Genomic DNA, 16,213 nt, shown 5'->3' with positions numbered 1-16,213 from the left:
TTGCAGTTTCAAAGATAACTGTTTCCTACACGAGCAATTATAATTAGCTGCCCTGACAGTTCTTACATATTAAGTATAGAGAAGATCTTGCCCTAATTTTGTTTTTTCATAGGAAAAAACAGAATTAGAGCTTGGTAAGATCTTTAAGACCTGGGATAGAGTTCCACATCTGCCACTTGCTCGTTTTTAAAAACTTTTACTCGCATTTTTTTTGGGAGGCGGGCAGCAATTATTCCCAGGTCTTAAGTCTTTGTTTCTTCGGTGCAAGCTCCTCTTCTGGTTTAGGAACAATCTGTTCTTTTTCAGGAAGGATCATCTCAGTGTGGCAGGGAGCGCTCATACACGGGATGATCTGACCGCTGTGCTCACTTGCATGTGCTCAGTGACCAGAGAACCCACATCTAAGCTCTTAAGTTCAGCATTACCCTCGCATTTTTGAGCACGTGCAGTAAAAATCCAGCACTCTTTTTGGGCCACTGACCCTGCATCCAGCCCCACCGTTTGGCCTCGGCACACCTACCAACTCCACCACTGTAACGATGGATGACACAGATAGCTTCCATAAAGGGACATCTTTCAGACTGGTGGCTTTTCAGATATGCATACCCTGGGCATTTTCATGAGTATTCTTAACATGAAGATTTGAACCCCCTGATTTGCACGATTTTGTAGAGTTCTCTGGGTCAAGTGAATAGCAAACCATTTTTAGAGGTCACCTCAGGTCAGGCCACTTATCAGACAAGCCCTGTCACTTACTTTTGTTAATTGTGAAGATATCTATCACCTTAGAGCCTTAGTTTTTAATTAATCAAAAAAGGGTAATATCTGCTCTGTGTGAGATAATAAATGAGAAATCTGCTTCATAAATGTAAAGTATTATTCCTATCCTTTTCTCCAGGATATATGAAACATAGAAGATATTTATCTTTAAAAATAAATAGCAATCAACAACTTGGGCTCATGTCATCAGAAACAATAACTGCCTTCCTTTTCCTCCCATCTTCCCTTTCTCTTTTATCCCAGCCTGATCTTGCAAAGGATTAAAGCAAGCCTGAAGTATAACCTACCTGTTTGTCTTTTTGCTGGCTTCGGTCTCCTGATGGCCAGAGTCTCCAGGAATCATTATCAATAACATCAGCAAGAACAATTTCTCTGGTGATTACATCAACACCAAATTCAATCTAGAAACAGCATATCAACAAAGAGTTTTTCAAAACTACACTACTAAAGACATTTCTCAGTTATAATCTTTACTTTCAAATCTCCATTTTATTTGTACCTTCATATCAACTAGTGTACAGTTCTGGGGCAACCAGGATTTCTCCAGTATTTCAAAAATAGCCTGCGTAGCATGACTCATGATATCCACTTCAGTTTGTCCTATAACAAGTCCAGCAAAGCAAAAATTTGCAGCAATTAGCTGTTCCTCAGACCACTGTGGATCATTATTGGCATCATCCTGAGAAAAAAGTATAGGAGTACAAGTAACTTAAATATAAATATAAAATATTTGAAATTTTCAGATAAACTGAGCATGATGAATTTCTCAGAAACATTCATTTTCATTAAAGATTTAATTTTTGTTTAAAATACTCTTTAACTCACAACATTCATTTTAAACTTTTCTATTTTCAATAGCTACTTTAAAATTCAATATTTTGGAGTAACTTATTCTAAGTCATAAAGTACTTTTAAAGAATTTGTTTTATCTATATAAATAATTTAAATAGGTTTATGATTTTTATTTTTTCTTAATCAGTCAACAGAGATGGTAAGAAGACCAAAACACATTCTACTCGAACAAAATCCTTCCAGAAAGCAACTTTCATAATCCCTTGACCTTACTTTCGGTAAGAATTTATACAAGACTGTAAGTTTTCAAGAACGTTACTCGATAATTCAAGAGACTTCATACAATATAAAGAGATTGGAAAAAAAATAAAATACTTTCATTTTATTTTAAGTAGTGTCCCAACTGTACATGAAGTTTTTCTTTTATGGATTCTTGATTTGTATAATTATAATCATAAGACAAATGCTTTAAACTGTGCATTCACTGATGCACAATGACACTGCTTCTGAAATAGAAGAAATATGCTTAAAAGCATGAAAAAATAAAAGCAGTTTCAGTAAAGAAAACCAATACAAATTCATAACTGTTGACTCCTACAAAAGTATGATTCTGCTTGTAAGACACATTAACAACAATTTTCTGTATTAGACTATAAAAAGATCCCTCATATTAGTCTTCAACAGTAGATTTTAAAATTTACTGAATTGTTCCTTTTCTCTTCTTCCTAATAACTGCTAATTTCAATGTGTTCTTTTTATTCGTCGTCTTGTTCCAATGTAAGATAAATAGATTTTCAAAGACATTTTCTCCTAAATTTTTGAATTATCATTACTAACTGAAGTGTACATTCACCACAAATATTTCTGGAATGCTAATTTTAGTATCAAAAACTTAAATAGAAAAAACAAAGCTTAAAGAGTATTTCAATCTTTTGGCTCTGTGATAAACTTGTTGCTCAGTTACAGTAAGACAGGGAGGTATAAAATAATTACCTTAAAAAACATCTCCACTTTAGGTGGGTAGAACTTGTATCCTTCCTTAACACCAGGATTTCTTTTGAGAAAAGAACCAGTTGCTATTCTTCTACAAACCCATTCAATTGGAATCATTTCACACTTAGGTGCAATGAAAGCTGTCTCCCCACATTTTTTGGTGAAAGCAGTTTTGATACCTACATATTGATGACAAAAAGAAAAAAAAGCATTAAAATTATATTTAAAAAGTTAGATCTGAGGCATAATAAAACTCTACCCTTTATAAAAAACAAAACAAAAACTCTGTGTAGGGATGTGGGAGGGAGGTTCAAGAGAGAGGGGCATACCAATACCAATGGCTGAGTCATGTTGATACATGGCAGAAACCAACACAATATTGTAAAGCAATTATCCTCCAATTAAAAAAAAAAAACCCTGCATAGCCAAATACATTACCCTTAAATGGCACTATCAAAAATAAACATATTTTTTTAAAAACAGGCAGAAGTAGGAAAAAAATTTTATTATGGCTTTCTACTGCCTATCAAAATATTCAGGAATATTTCATTTTACATTGCAAGGCAAATTATATACTGATTCTAAAAATCTGAGCTCCAGTGTCTCTTCATTCATTCTTTCAAAAAATATTTGAGTGTCTTCTCTACCACTGTGCACCTAACTGCACAAGGCATGTAAGTACCTAAATGGCACTAAATTATCTCTAAATCAGATCTGGTGGCAGGACTGTCACATTCATTGGTCCAGTATTATATGGGCCTTGTAAAATACTAATTTATCACAATCAGATACAGCCCTAAATTTTGGACAGCATTTTTCTCTTAATATTTAAAGCAAATAATCCTTGAAAAAGGCATTCAACAGATTACCAGCAGGAACGCAGTGACGAATCTGGCAGGAACGCAGTGGCCAATCAAAGAAAATATTTGTCCCTCCTCTCTTCTCTGTTTCTCAAACTGTTACTGGGAAACTAAGATAAAAGGCTGCCTTGTGATGTTTGGGACTGGGGCTACTTTATGTGGTGGCCTTAGAAAATAACTTATCTAATAACAGTTACAATATATGATATGCTGTATGTTGCAGCAATTCCACATGTACACAAAAGGACTGAAAGCAGGGACTCAAACAGGTACGTGAACACCAGCGTTCAGTATGCTCACAATGTTTTGGCTAGTAACAGGAACCAGAAGGGAGGAAAGGACCAGAGTATCCAACAAGAGATAAGTGGAGTGGACAGACGAAATGTAGTTTACACACAATGAATTACTACTCAGTTACAAGAAGAAGGACTTTCTGATACATGCTACAACATGGATGATTCCTGAAAACATTATGCTAAGTTAAGTAAAGGTTAAAACTGTAATTCTACTTACAGGAGATACCTAAAGTAGGCAAATTCATAGACAGAAAGTAGGACAGAGGTTACCTGGGGAGATTATTGTTGAATGGATCAGAGTTTCAGTCTGGAATGATGAAAAAGTTCTGGAAATTGATAGTGGCAATGGGTTGCACAACACTGTCAACATACTTAAAAGTCAGTGAGCTGTACACTTAAAAACAGTTAACACGGTAAATTTTATGTGTGTATATTTTACCACAATTTGCACGACCTACCTTAGGTCAGGCACGATAAATTCGGTTTCTTTTTGCTTAATCCTCCTAATACCTGATAAGGTGTGATGATCTTCCCAAGAAACAGGTAACACTGAGACACAGTAGTTATGTAGGCTACTACTAGGCAAGGCAAGGCAGGGTTTCGAACCCACACTGTCTGAACTCTGTAGGCTGCTTTACGCTATACTCTCCTAGAGGTGTTATTATATCATCACACTAATGCGAATTAAAATATCTCCGGGAAACCGGCATGGGTTTAACATAATTATGCTCATCTTTAGGCTACAATATTAGTACCTCCAATCCCAATTTAAACCTCTAATAAGATCAAATTTTTATCACCAAAGGACTGAAGATCTTTGATCTTACGCATGTATGTTAAGCATTCACAGGTGAAGGGAACCTACATTTATGGAAACCTTGCAGCATGCTAAGTGTTTTTTACATGTTATCTCATTTAACCATATATAAAAATTTTAAACTAGCTGCTATCATTCACATTTTACAATGAAAGAAGTAGAGGCTCACAGAAATAATTTAATAAGTGAGGTCATGCTGCTAGTAAGTAATGGAGCCTGGACCTAAAATGCACTATCCAGTTCTGAAACCTGTACGGTTTTCTTTGTATTCCCTCTGGGTTTGACCAGGAAGATTCAATTAAAATAGGGAAAAGAATAAACTGCTGTATACTGTGTACACAGGAACTCTGGGAAAGAATGTTAAAAGTGTATGTAAAATACTTAGGCCACTTTAATCTTTAACAAATGATTGGGCTCATGGGCAGTCAGGAATTTAAATCAATCCTTGACTTGAGGTGGTAACTACATAACTAGGTCTAAGAGCTCTTTTTACCCAGTAGTCATATTTGCTCATTGTCTATCAAACTTTACAGACTAGTATCCAAATCTATTGCTTAAAATATAAACAATAGTTACCGTTACTCAGAGGAAAGTCCTCCCCTGTATCTAAGGGAATCAAAACTACAGAATCAACTTATGGTAGTCATACAAAAAAACCCGCTTCTAAGAAAAAGGGATTCAGTTTAGATGGTATAATGACTGCTTCTAACACATACACCAAAGAACTTCCCCCATTAGTCTCAGTTGTTTACAAAATTCAAAACTCCTATCAAGACTACTGCTGCTGCTGCTAAGTCGCTTCAGTCGTGTCCGACTCTGTGCGACCCCAACGGCAACCCACTAGGCTCCTCTGTCCCCTGGATTCTCCAGGCAAGAATACTGGATTGGGTTGCCATTTCCTTCTCCAAGGCATGAAAGTGAAAAGTGAAAGTGAAGTCGCTCAGTCGTGCCCGACTCCTAGCGACCCCATGGACTGCAACCTACCAGGCTCTTCCATCCATGGGATTTTCCAGGCAAGAGTACTGGAGTGGGGTGCCATTGCCTTCATCACTTCACATTATGAATTACAACATCCAAGCATGACAGCTAATCAGCCCAGCTAATCCCGGCACCATCCCTGATACCTGTATTAAGGTTCCAAGCTCTCCAACTGTGGTTTAACAACTGTGAGACTGTTAGTCGTTATCACTACTATCACGTCTAAATGTAACCACAGTGGGTTTCTGTGCAAGAAGGAACTGAAACATAAAAGGTTAAATTTTGATTTTTAAGTACAGAGACTAAATCCAGGGACTTCTAAATTCCCGTGTAAGTGTTATTTCATTATATAGCATGTACAGTGTTATTTCCTATATCTATACCTATTATTTGTGCATTCTTTTACAGTTTGTTCATGAGTGACAAAGAGAAAAGTAGAATCCTGATTTACTGATTCTCATTTTGGTGCTTTTCTCATTCAAATTTCCAGAAATACCTTAATTTGGAACATATCCATGGTTATAAAGAAAGCAGTTTTAAACAGACCTCTGACGGTCAACTAGACATATCATTTAACTATTAGCAAGTAAAAATTGCATCAGTTCAGTTCAGTTCAGTTTCTCAGTCATGTCTGACTCTTTGCGACTCCATGAATTGCAGCACGCCAGGCCTCCCTGTCCATCACCAACTTTCAGAGTTCACTCAAACTCACATCCATCGAGTCGGTGATGCCATCCAGCCATCTCATCCTCTGTCGTCCCCTTCTCCTCCTGCCCCCAATCCCTCCCAGCATCAGAGTCTTTTCCAATGAGTCAACTCTTCGCATGAGGTGGCCAAAGTACTGGAGTTTCAGCATTACCATCATTCCTTCCAAAGAAATCCCAGGGCTGATCTCCTTTAGAATGGACTGGTTGGATCTCCTTGCAGTCCAAGGGACTCTTAAGAGTCTTCTCCAACACCACAGTTCAAAAGCATCAATTCTTCGGCGCTCAGCTTTCTTTATAGTCCAACTCTCACATCCATACATTACCTCTGGAAAAACCATAGCCTTGACTAGACAGATCTTTGTTGGCAACGTTAATGTCTCTGCTTTTGAATATGCTATCTAGGTTGGTCCTAACTTTCCTTCCAAGGAGTAAACGTCTTTTAATTTCATGGCTGCAATCACCATCTGCAGTGATTTTGGAGCCCCCCAAAATAAAGTCTGACACTGTTTCCACTGTTTCCCCGTCTATTTCCCATGAAGTGCTGGGACCAGATGCCATCATCTTCGTTTTCTGAATGTTGAGCTTTAAGCCAACTTTTTCATTCTCCTCTTTCACTTTCATCAAGAGGCTTTTTAGTTCCTCTTCACTTTCTGCCATAAGGGTGGTGTCATCTGCATACCTGAGGTTATTGATATTTCTCCCGGCAATCTTGATTCCAGCTTGTGCTTCTTCCAGCCCAGCGTTTCTCATAATGTACTCTGCATAGAAGTTAAATAAGCAGGGTGACAACATACAGCCTTGACGTACTCCTTTTCCTATTTGGAACCAGTCTGTTGTTCCATGTCCAGTTCTAACTGTTGCTTCCTGACCTGCATATAGGTTTCTCAAGAGGCAGGTCAGGTGGTCTGATATTCCCATCTCTTGAAGAATTTTCCATAGTTTATTGTGATCCACACAGTCAAAGGCTTTGGCATAGTCAATAAAGCAGAACTAAGGCTTAAAAGAACTCTTAATCTTTACCCTAAAACTAACAATGTTATGAATTTTAAAAACTTTTAAATTTGCCTTAATTTCACAGTATACAAAACCTGGAAAGCACCTTTCCACACTTTCTGTGAACCAAGTAACTTTTAGGTTATGTTCAGCATGCTAAATAGATAATCGCTGGAGTACTTCATTTGTGTGACCAACTTTCCCAGCTGGATGCAGGCCTTTCAGAGTCAAACTGCATCACCCTAATTCACCCTCCTGAAGCCCCACCAAGTACACTGAATGGTGTCTTATTAAATCAACAAATAAAAGAACTCGGGCCTGTACATATCTTCCACTGCTTTAATCCCATAGCTACATACTATAGGGACACAGAAGCTAGTTATATTGTTAACAACTTATACCGTTAAGCAACTATAAAAAATTTTAACATGTATGGGGAGGAGGTAATTTGTGAGGTTAAAAAAAGATTAAAGGATCATTTATCTTTATTCCAAGAGGAACCTAACACTAGTTTGATGCTTTCTCTAGAAATCTACTCAGTTACTGGAAAACCACCACTCAAGGAAATCATGAAGTAAAAATCCTGGGTTGCATTATTTAAGAACTGAGGGAAGTGCTTTAAAATTATGTAATATTTTTACCTTCAATGTATACAGCGATTTATGATATGGATGACAATTTATGTTGGCAATTAAACACATTTTTTGTCAAAGTAATTAAAAATGGGAAACAGGGTACTTTGGAAAAGGCAAAAGTACTCAAGAACCTATTCCATGCTGATGGAAAGAATTTAACTTGAATTACCTTGTTTCTTTCACTCCAATTGCCCTCCACAGAATGTTTTGATCTGGATTTCATCTTTCGAATAGATTTCACTATTGGAAACAGTCTTTACTCAGTTTTAGAGTAGGAGGTAACCCTGGAGATCTTGATCTAGTCCAAATCCCTCACGTGAGGAATGGCAGGATGAAAAGGTGTGGTTGTAGTCTTCAATTACTTTTCAGGGCTTTCAAATGGAAGAGGGATTTGATTTGAAATTCTGTTTTATCTCCAAGGGGCAGAGCAAATTTATGTACACAGAATTTTAGGGATTAAATTCATCAATCAGAGCTGCCAAACACCAGAATATGCTTCTTTCACAGGTTAAGTTCCTTAAGTTCCTTCATAGGTAAGCCTTTCCTAAGATGTCCTAGGATAGGAAAGTTACAGAGAAGATATACATTCCAGACAAAACCTGTAGCAAACGGATGAAATTCCTCTCAACTAAATGATCAGATCAGATCAGTCTCTCAGTCGTGTCCGACTCTTTGTGACCCCATGAATCGCAGCAGGCCAGGCCTCCCTGTCCATCACCAACTCCCGGAGTTCACTCAGACTCACGTCCATTGAGTCAGTGATGCCATCCAGCCATCTCATCCTCTGTCGCCCCCTTCTCCTCCTGCCCCCAATCCCTCCCAGCATCAGAGTCTTTTCCAAAGAATCAACTCTTTGCATGAGGCGGCCAAAGTACTGGAGTTTCAGCTTTAGCATCATTCCTTCCAAAGAAATCCCAGGGCTCATCTCCTTCAGAATGGACTGGTTGGATCTCCTTGCAGTCCAAGGGACTCTCAAGAGTCTTTTCCAACACCACAGTTCAAAAGCTTCAATTCTTCGGCGCTCAGCCTTCTTCACAGTCCAATTCTCACATCCATACATGACCACAGGAAAAACCATAGCCTTGACTAGACGAACCTTTGTTGGCAAAGTAATGTCTCTGCTTTTTAATATGCTATCTAGGTTGGTCCTAACTTTCCTTCCAAGGAGTAAGCGTCTTTTACTTTCATGGCTGCAGTCACCATCTGCAGTGATTTTGGAGCCCCCCAAAATAAAGTCTAACACTGTTTCCCCATCTCCAAACCAAGTAAAGTGTTATAGTGGTATTTAAATTTCTGGTTTAATTTAAATAAGTGTAGCATGTGAGGCATCCCCAAACACGTTGTTAATCCAAATAACCTCCTTAAAGAGATCAGAGAGGTGTGTGTGAGAGGTGAGTCACTTACCTGCTTCCTAAAACAACCAGAAAAAAAAATCTACTGGTAATCAACATCTTATTAACGCAAAAAATGTCATTTCCCAATAAAAAGGACCAGTAAGTATACGTGAGAGAGACCACAAACAGGGAAGCTACTGGGAGAGCCACTCACCTGCTTCCTGTAACAACTGAAAAATACAGCTGGTAATTTTATTTGAGATTGCAGCTTTTCCTTCAAGGTGATTCTTTCTGGCTGCATTTCCTGCTGTTATTTGGTCCTTGGATTGCAGGAGGACTTTTCCTGGACTATCCAACAATTCATAGACTTCTTTTGTTTTACCCTCATAGAGTTTTTTACCAATCTTCAGTACTGTGGAAATAAAATGCAAACATTAGATTTCAGGAAATTTCGTGTAAAAGATAATCAAGAAGATTAAATTATCTAGAATGATGAATCAGTATGCATACAGAGCAATTAAATAATTTTAATAAAAAATTAACTCATCAGCATAGATCCTTGTACCCTACAAGGTATTTTCAACGCACCATCACATTTCATCCATACAATTTTGTCAAGAATTACAATTATGCAAATTATGATACAGATTAGGAAACTAAGTACCAAAAAGGTAGATGCCGCACAGTTAAGAAATGGCAGAGCCAGAAAAAACCTCAAGTCTTCTGATATCTAATGTTATGTTGTGCTCTTTCCACTGTCAATTTGTCTCACAGTAGAACTGAAGTAGAATTAGTTAAGACACATTAAGATTAATGTGACAACACTAGTAATTTCATTTATATACTCATAATACAATTAACTAAAATAGCTTGCAGGAGGAAAAATGCTGTATTTTTCCCGACTACTGTTTTCCATGGCAAGCAAAATGGGCAAGTTCAGCCAGATGGTCTTCTTGATTTCAAGTCGATGTGCAAGAGGAGCCACCTCCATCCACTGCAGTCAACCGACCTGGAAGCACTTCTATTTTTCTAATCCTGCTTCCCTACCCCCCACCCTTGAAGCCCTCTCCTCACTAACAGTTATAGAAAACTGTGAGAAGTAAGGACAAGAGCATCCAATTGATGCAGGTCATCAGACTTAAAGAAAAGTAGACTTTGTCATTAGAAAGAATGATTTTGATGAAGATCAGGGATAATGGAAGTTTAAGGACTTAAAATTTCCAAGAGGAGAAATCACCACCCCTCATTCTTCCAAAACATTGACTCATTCTCAGCATCTGCATTTTTCAGTGTCCATGTGCCAGGTACTAAGGATGTACCAGTAAACCACGTTCCTGCTCTCAAGAGGCCAGAGTCTGAGAGAAGCTGAAATTAACCATCATAATAAGTATAATGTGAGAAATACAGAGACTGTGGACCACAGGTTCACAGCAGGACCACTTAACCTAACCTCTGTCATCTAGAACAAAGTGAGGGTTAGGCTGAGATCCAAGGAACGGTCAAGAGGTAGGGAGTGGCAGAGAAAGAAGACCAGGGGGTGAGAGAGTGCATGGCAGAACTTCAGCAAGTTTGCAACACTGTGTGTGTGTATACTCCTGCTGGGCAGAGAAGGGGCTGGGGGCAGCAGCTGAGAAGTCCAAAGGAAAGGCAGGAGATAAACCTGAAGAAGGGGCAGAGGTCACATCAACAGGGAGTGAAGATAAACATTAAATGAAACAGTTACCAGCTCAGTTCAATGGCTGCATCTGCAGGGTACATAATTCAGAGGATGAATCCCCATCCTCTTATTGTGATGTCTTGATTCACTGACAAGGTTTAAAAGGTCCTTCCAAGATGTAGCACTAGCTTAGCGCTCCAAATTCAGATTTCTTTATTCCCTTCCTAGAACCCTAACTGCACTCAATATGCCAGCAAATTTGGAAAACTCAGCAGTGACCACAGGACTGGGAAAGGTCAGTTTTCATTCCAATCTCAAAGAAAGGCAATGCCAAAGAATGCTCAAGTTACCACACAATTACTCATCTTACACGCTAGTAAAGTAATGCTCAAAATTCTCCAAGCCAGGCTTCAACAGTACATGAACTGTTAAAATTCCAGATGTTCAAGCTGGATTTAGAAAAGGCTGAGGAACCAGAGATCAAAACTGTCAACATCTGCTGGATCATTGAAAAAGAAAGAGAATTCCAGAAAAACATAAATTCTGCTTTATTGACTATGCCAAAGCCTTTGCGTGGATCACAACAAACTGTGAAAAATTCTAAAAGAGATGGGAATACCAGACCACTTGACCTGGCTCCTGAGAAATCTGTATGCAGGTCAGGAAGCAACAGTTAGAACTGGACATGGAACAGACTGGTTCCAAATCAGGAAAGGAGTATGTCAAGGCTGTATATTGTCACCCTGCTTATTTAACTTCTATGCAGAGTACATCATGAGAAACGCTGGGATGGATGAAGCACAAGCTGGAATCAAGACTGTCAGGAGAAATATCAATAACCTCAGATATACAGATGACACCACCCTTATGGCAGAAAGTGAAGAAGAAGTAAAGAGCCTCTTGATGAAAGTGAAAGGGGAGAGTGAAAAAGTTGGCTTAAAACTCAACATTCAATAAACTAAGATCATAGCATCTGGTCCCATCACTTCATGGCAAATAGATGGGGAAGGAATAGAAACAGTGACAGACTTTATTTTGGGGGGCTCCAAAATCACTGCAGATGGTGAGTGCAGCCTTGAAATTAAAAGACACTTGCTCCTTGGAAGGAGAAGGCAATGGCACCCCACTCCAGTACTCTTGCCTGGAAAACCCCATGGACAGAGGAGCCTGGTAGGCTGCAGTCCATGGGGTTGCTAAGAGTCGGACACGACTGAGTGACTTCACTTTCACGCATTGGAGAAGGAAATGGCAACCCATTCTGGTGTTTTTGCCTGGAGAATCCCAGGGACAAGGGAGGCTGGTGGGCTGTCGTCTATGGGGTCACAAAGAGTCAGACACGACTGAAGTGACTTAGCAGCAGCAGCTCCTTGGAAGCAAAGTTATGACCAACCTAGACAGCATATTAAAAAAAAGAGACATTACTTTGCCAACAAAGGTCAGTCTAGTCAAAGCTATGGTTTTTTCCAGTAGTCATGTATGGATGTGAGAGTTGGACTATAAAGCTGAGCACGGAAGAATCGATGCTTTTGAACTGTGGTTTTGGAGTAGACTCTTGAGAGTCTCCTGGACTGCAAGGAGATCCAACCAGTCCATCCTAAGGGAAATCAGTCCTGAATATTCATTGGAAGGACTGATGCTGAAACTCCAGTACTTTAGGCACCTGATGCGAAGAGCTGACTCACCGGAAAAGACCCTGATGCTGGGAAAGATCGAAGGTGCAAGGAGAAGGGGACAACAGAAGATGAGATGGTTGGATGGCATCACTGACTCAATGGACATGAGTTTGAGTAAACTCCGGGCATTGGTGATGGACAGGGAGGCCTGGCATGCTGCAGTCCATGGGGTCGCAAAGAGTTGGACACAACTGAGTGGCTGAACTGAACTGAGAACCCTAACTTCCTGTAATCTCTAAATCCTCCTCTCAGGCTTCTGACATGCTCTTCCATAGGCCCTGAACACTGTTTCCTCCCCTTCCATCCCACTATTCATCCTTCAGGTCTCACAAACCACGCTGGTTGAGTTTAGACCTCATAAAGCTTAACCACATCAGTAAAATGGCAGATGTCTGTTACAAAGACCATTAGGCTGCTGTGTGGAGAATGAGATGAGGCAGGGCTGGTGGAAGAAAACCACCGAATGACAGACCAGTTAGGATGCTGTAGCAGCAAGCCAGGTGACAAATAACCTGGGCTAAAGAAAAAAAAAGTGGGATAAGACTCAAGCTATTTACAAGGTAAAAGTTTTAATAACAATTGATTCAATATGGGAAATATGGAAAGTTAAGGATGGTGCCTAGGTTAGAAGTCTGTACCCAATGCTATTCCCTCTCAATTTAGTTGAATCGGCATTTATTTATTTATGGCCATCCCACTGTGGCTTGTGGAATCTTAGTTTGCCAAACTGCCCCCTGCAATGGAAGCATGGAGTTCTAACCACTGGGCAATTAGGGAATCCCCTGAATCATGATTTATTACCTAATTTGTTTTTCTATCCATTAATAGAAATAACATAACATTATAGAAGACAATTGCTACCAGTGCCAAAATGCTTGCTATAAATTCATAGATGAATTCAGAAGAGGCTGATGAGGACTGAGAATAATTCATGGAATTGAAATTTAAGAGTACTGAAAACTACACATCTAGGATAGTGCTGTCCAATAAAGAACAGCCACTAGCCACAGGTGCCTATGAAACATTTGAAATGTGGCTACTCCAAATTGAGATGATGTAAGTGTAAAATACACAGTGGATTTCAATATTTTTTTAAAAACTCGCAAAAATCACAGTTTTTATATTGATTATGCGTTGAAATGGTACTACTTTGGATATAATTTAGCAGTAAAAATAGCACAAACTATCTTTCCTGAGGATCCTCATCACGCATGGACAAAACGATTATTAACATGTAACATGATAAATGCAAAGTGAAGCAAGAAACTTTTTGCCTGGTGGTTTTGAAAAGAGTCGGACACGACTGAGCGGCTTTCACTTCACTTTGAAACTCTCATTGGCATAAAATGGCTAAAAACAAAATCTCGACAGGAAATATAAAAATTTTCAGAAGGTTCAATTATTAATTTTCTGAAACAGGCTATTATTAACCTAAAGGGAAAAGCAAGACTTTGGTTTCGGGAATCAACATTAGATGTTCCTGCGTTTGTTTTGCAATACCTATTGATTGCAAACGCGATTTGCAGGTATCTCTCTAATTTCTGGCCATCTCTCGTTCCAATGACCCTTTGCGCCTTTTCCTCATTCCATGAGAAGTTCTGGAAGTTACAAAAAGTTCGGAGGCCCCGGAGCGCTTTGTTTCCAACGCACGGCTCCGCAGCGTCAGGGCCACGTGCCCGCGCGCCCAGTGGCCTAGAGAGGAGGATGCAGGGAGACGGGGCATAGCCCGGGGAAGCATGCCGTGGGGAGCCAAGAACAGCGCACAGGCCAGCGTGAGAGAGGCGGGAAGACCGTGGAGTCCCAACTCCTGCGGAGCCCAATTAACTCACCTTCGACTGCCGCCATTGTCCGGAGAGGTCTGAGGCCTTCGGCCGCGCTGCGAAGAGACGCAGGACTCTGGAAAAGAAACGCGATCAGAGAGGCTCACGGGGCCGGGGAGCGAGGCACCGCCCACAGGCACGCCCCTGGCATGGCCACGTGACCCCTAGCGCCCCCTCCGGGTCTCTTCGAACATCTCCGCGGCCACGGAATGTCGCGGGTCCCTAACCTTCCCAGAACTCGGACCCCGGAGCAAGGCTTCCCGCCGCGCAGGCGCAGCGACGCGGGCTTCCGCCGCCCCGCCCAGCGCGGGCGCAGTTCTTGTAAAGAAAAATGGCGCGCACTGGCAGCCCCTCCCCACTTTACTGCCGCTCGCTGACCGGGCCCCTCCTCGCCAGAGAGAGCGGCTCAGAAGTTGGAGCATACCAAGTAGTGACGGCTCGGGGAAAAGCATATGAGGAGGGACATACAAAGTGTATATCCTCTGGGAGAGAAATGACATTAATCCCGTTAGTTCCATTACCTCCGTCTTGGGTGCTAGAAAATAACGGAGAGACGCACATGCGGAAAAATTATCCTCCCACAGGGCTCAGGGAGAGGGCTAGCTCCACCCCCACAGGGCCGTCACTCCTCCCCTCAACCGCGGGGCCTCGCCCTCCGTCCTCGCTGATTGGCCGGCCCGGAGGGGCGGGGCAGAGTGGAGGGGGTGGAGACAAATCCCTCTCAGGGGAAAGCACGCGCCGCCGCAGTAGCGAGGGTCGAGCCGCTGCGAAGGAAGCTGCTGTACCCGGCCGGAGCTTCGGAGGCTTGCAGGCCGAACAGTCTACTGGTTGGTGCTTAGACCCCTGCAGCGGCGGCGGGTCCCACCACGTGCTTCCGGCGGCGACATGGAGCTGGAGGAGTTAGGGATCCGAGAGGAATGTGGCGTGTTCGGGTGCATCGCCTCAGGAGAGTGGCCCACGCAGCTAGACGTGCCACATGTGGTCACTCTGGGACTCGTGGGGCTGCAGCACCGGTGAGCGACTGGGTGAGGGGTGGGGATGGCGGCTCGTGTTCTCCGTCTGCCCTATCCGCTTCCCGCGGCCGGAGTTGGCGATCTCGCGGGCACCTGAGAACCAGGGGCCGGACCTCTCTCTTACCTGGACTGGTACCTTCCTGTGGCATTCACCAGATTGCCAAGGCGTGCGCCGGGGCTCTCTTGTCTCCCTGGACTTCAGCCTGTCCCCCGCCACCCTTAACGGTCTTTAGGGGCTCTCCGCGCTCCCGGTGTAGTGCACCCCTCCTGGATCTGACCAGATTGTAAGGCTCTAGTCGGCTGGACTAGCCCAGTCGGGGTTCTTCCTTCTTTGCTTGCGCGTTTTGATCTCCCAGAGTCTGAAGCTGTTCTTGTGGTAGAACTGTGTGGGATGTTTGCTAGTCCTAGACCTACAATACACTTTGAGGTTTCGCGGGGAGCCTGCAACCACCACAAGCTTTTGTTTGCAAGAGCAGAGCTATTGGGCAGATGGTGTATTTGAACGAAATCATAGCTATGGGAATGTAAGGATTCAAACCCGGGGAGGCTGAACCGGTTGATGTTCAAAAGGAACTACCGGTTCTAGATCTTATGAATTCCAACAGATAATAATCCAATCACGGAGAAGTAGTGAATGTGCAAAAAATTCTTTGGTAAACATTTTAGATAATGAATGAAAAGATTAGTAGTAAGGAAATGCCAAAATAATTCCCTTCTTTAAAAGAGGGAGAGAACCTGTATGACAAAATACACACTGACTTTGGAAAACTGATAAATCTTTTGAGTTAAAAAATAACTTTGCTTCTGTGATCTTTCCATTTCCTACTAACTGAACTAAGTTTTAATATAAACAGTTTTCTTCAGG

At 41.4% G+C, this 16,213-nt stretch overlaps 2 protein-coding genes across 7 annotated transcripts in view; one reads left to right on the top strand and one right to left on the bottom strand.

Moving 5' to 3' along the window:
• LOC113894312 (multifunctional protein ADE2) overlaps nt 1–16,213 on the bottom strand; it is a 47,372-nt gene that overhangs the window by 7,164 nt on the left and 23,995 nt on the right. For 3 of the 5 annotated variants that reach the window (XM_027544563.1, XM_027544561.1, XM_027544562.1), the window contains 5 exons: nt 14,345–14,411; nt 9,400–9,597; nt 2,566–2,744; nt 1,280–1,459; nt 1,068–1,181 (listed from right to left, as the gene is read on the bottom strand). In XM_027544563.1, coding sequence (XP_027400364.1) covers nt 1,068–1,181; nt 1,280–1,459; nt 2,566–2,744; nt 9,400–9,597; nt 14,345–14,411 — 738 coding nt within the window. Of the gene's footprint in view, nt 1–1,067; nt 1,182–1,279; nt 1,460–2,565; nt 2,745–9,399; nt 9,598–14,344; nt 14,412–14,759; nt 14,817–14,856; nt 14,971–16,213 lie in introns of those variants that run through there. The other 2 variants (XM_027544565.1, XM_027544564.1) reach the window with 2 other exon arrangements.
• PPAT (phosphoribosyl pyrophosphate amidotransferase) overlaps nt 15,067–16,213 on the top strand; it is a 40,973-nt gene continuing 39,826 nt past the window's right edge. For both annotated transcript variants that reach the window (XM_027544568.1, XM_027544567.1), the window contains exon 1: nt 15,067–15,348. In XM_027544568.1, coding sequence (XP_027400369.1) covers nt 15,221–15,348 — 128 coding nt within the window. In that variant the 5' untranslated portion in view covers nt 15,067–15,220. The remainder of the gene's footprint in view (nt 15,349–16,213) is intronic.

Source organism: Bos indicus x Bos taurus, chromosome 6 (genome assembly GCF_003369695.1).
Source record: "Bos indicus x Bos taurus breed Angus x Brahman F1 hybrid chromosome 6, Bos_hybrid_MaternalHap_v2.0, whole genome shotgun sequence".
Classification (NCBI taxonomy): Eukaryota; Metazoa; Chordata; class Mammalia; order Artiodactyla; family Bovidae; genus Bos; species Bos indicus x Bos taurus.
This window is presented reverse-complemented; position numbering and strand designations above follow the sequence as displayed.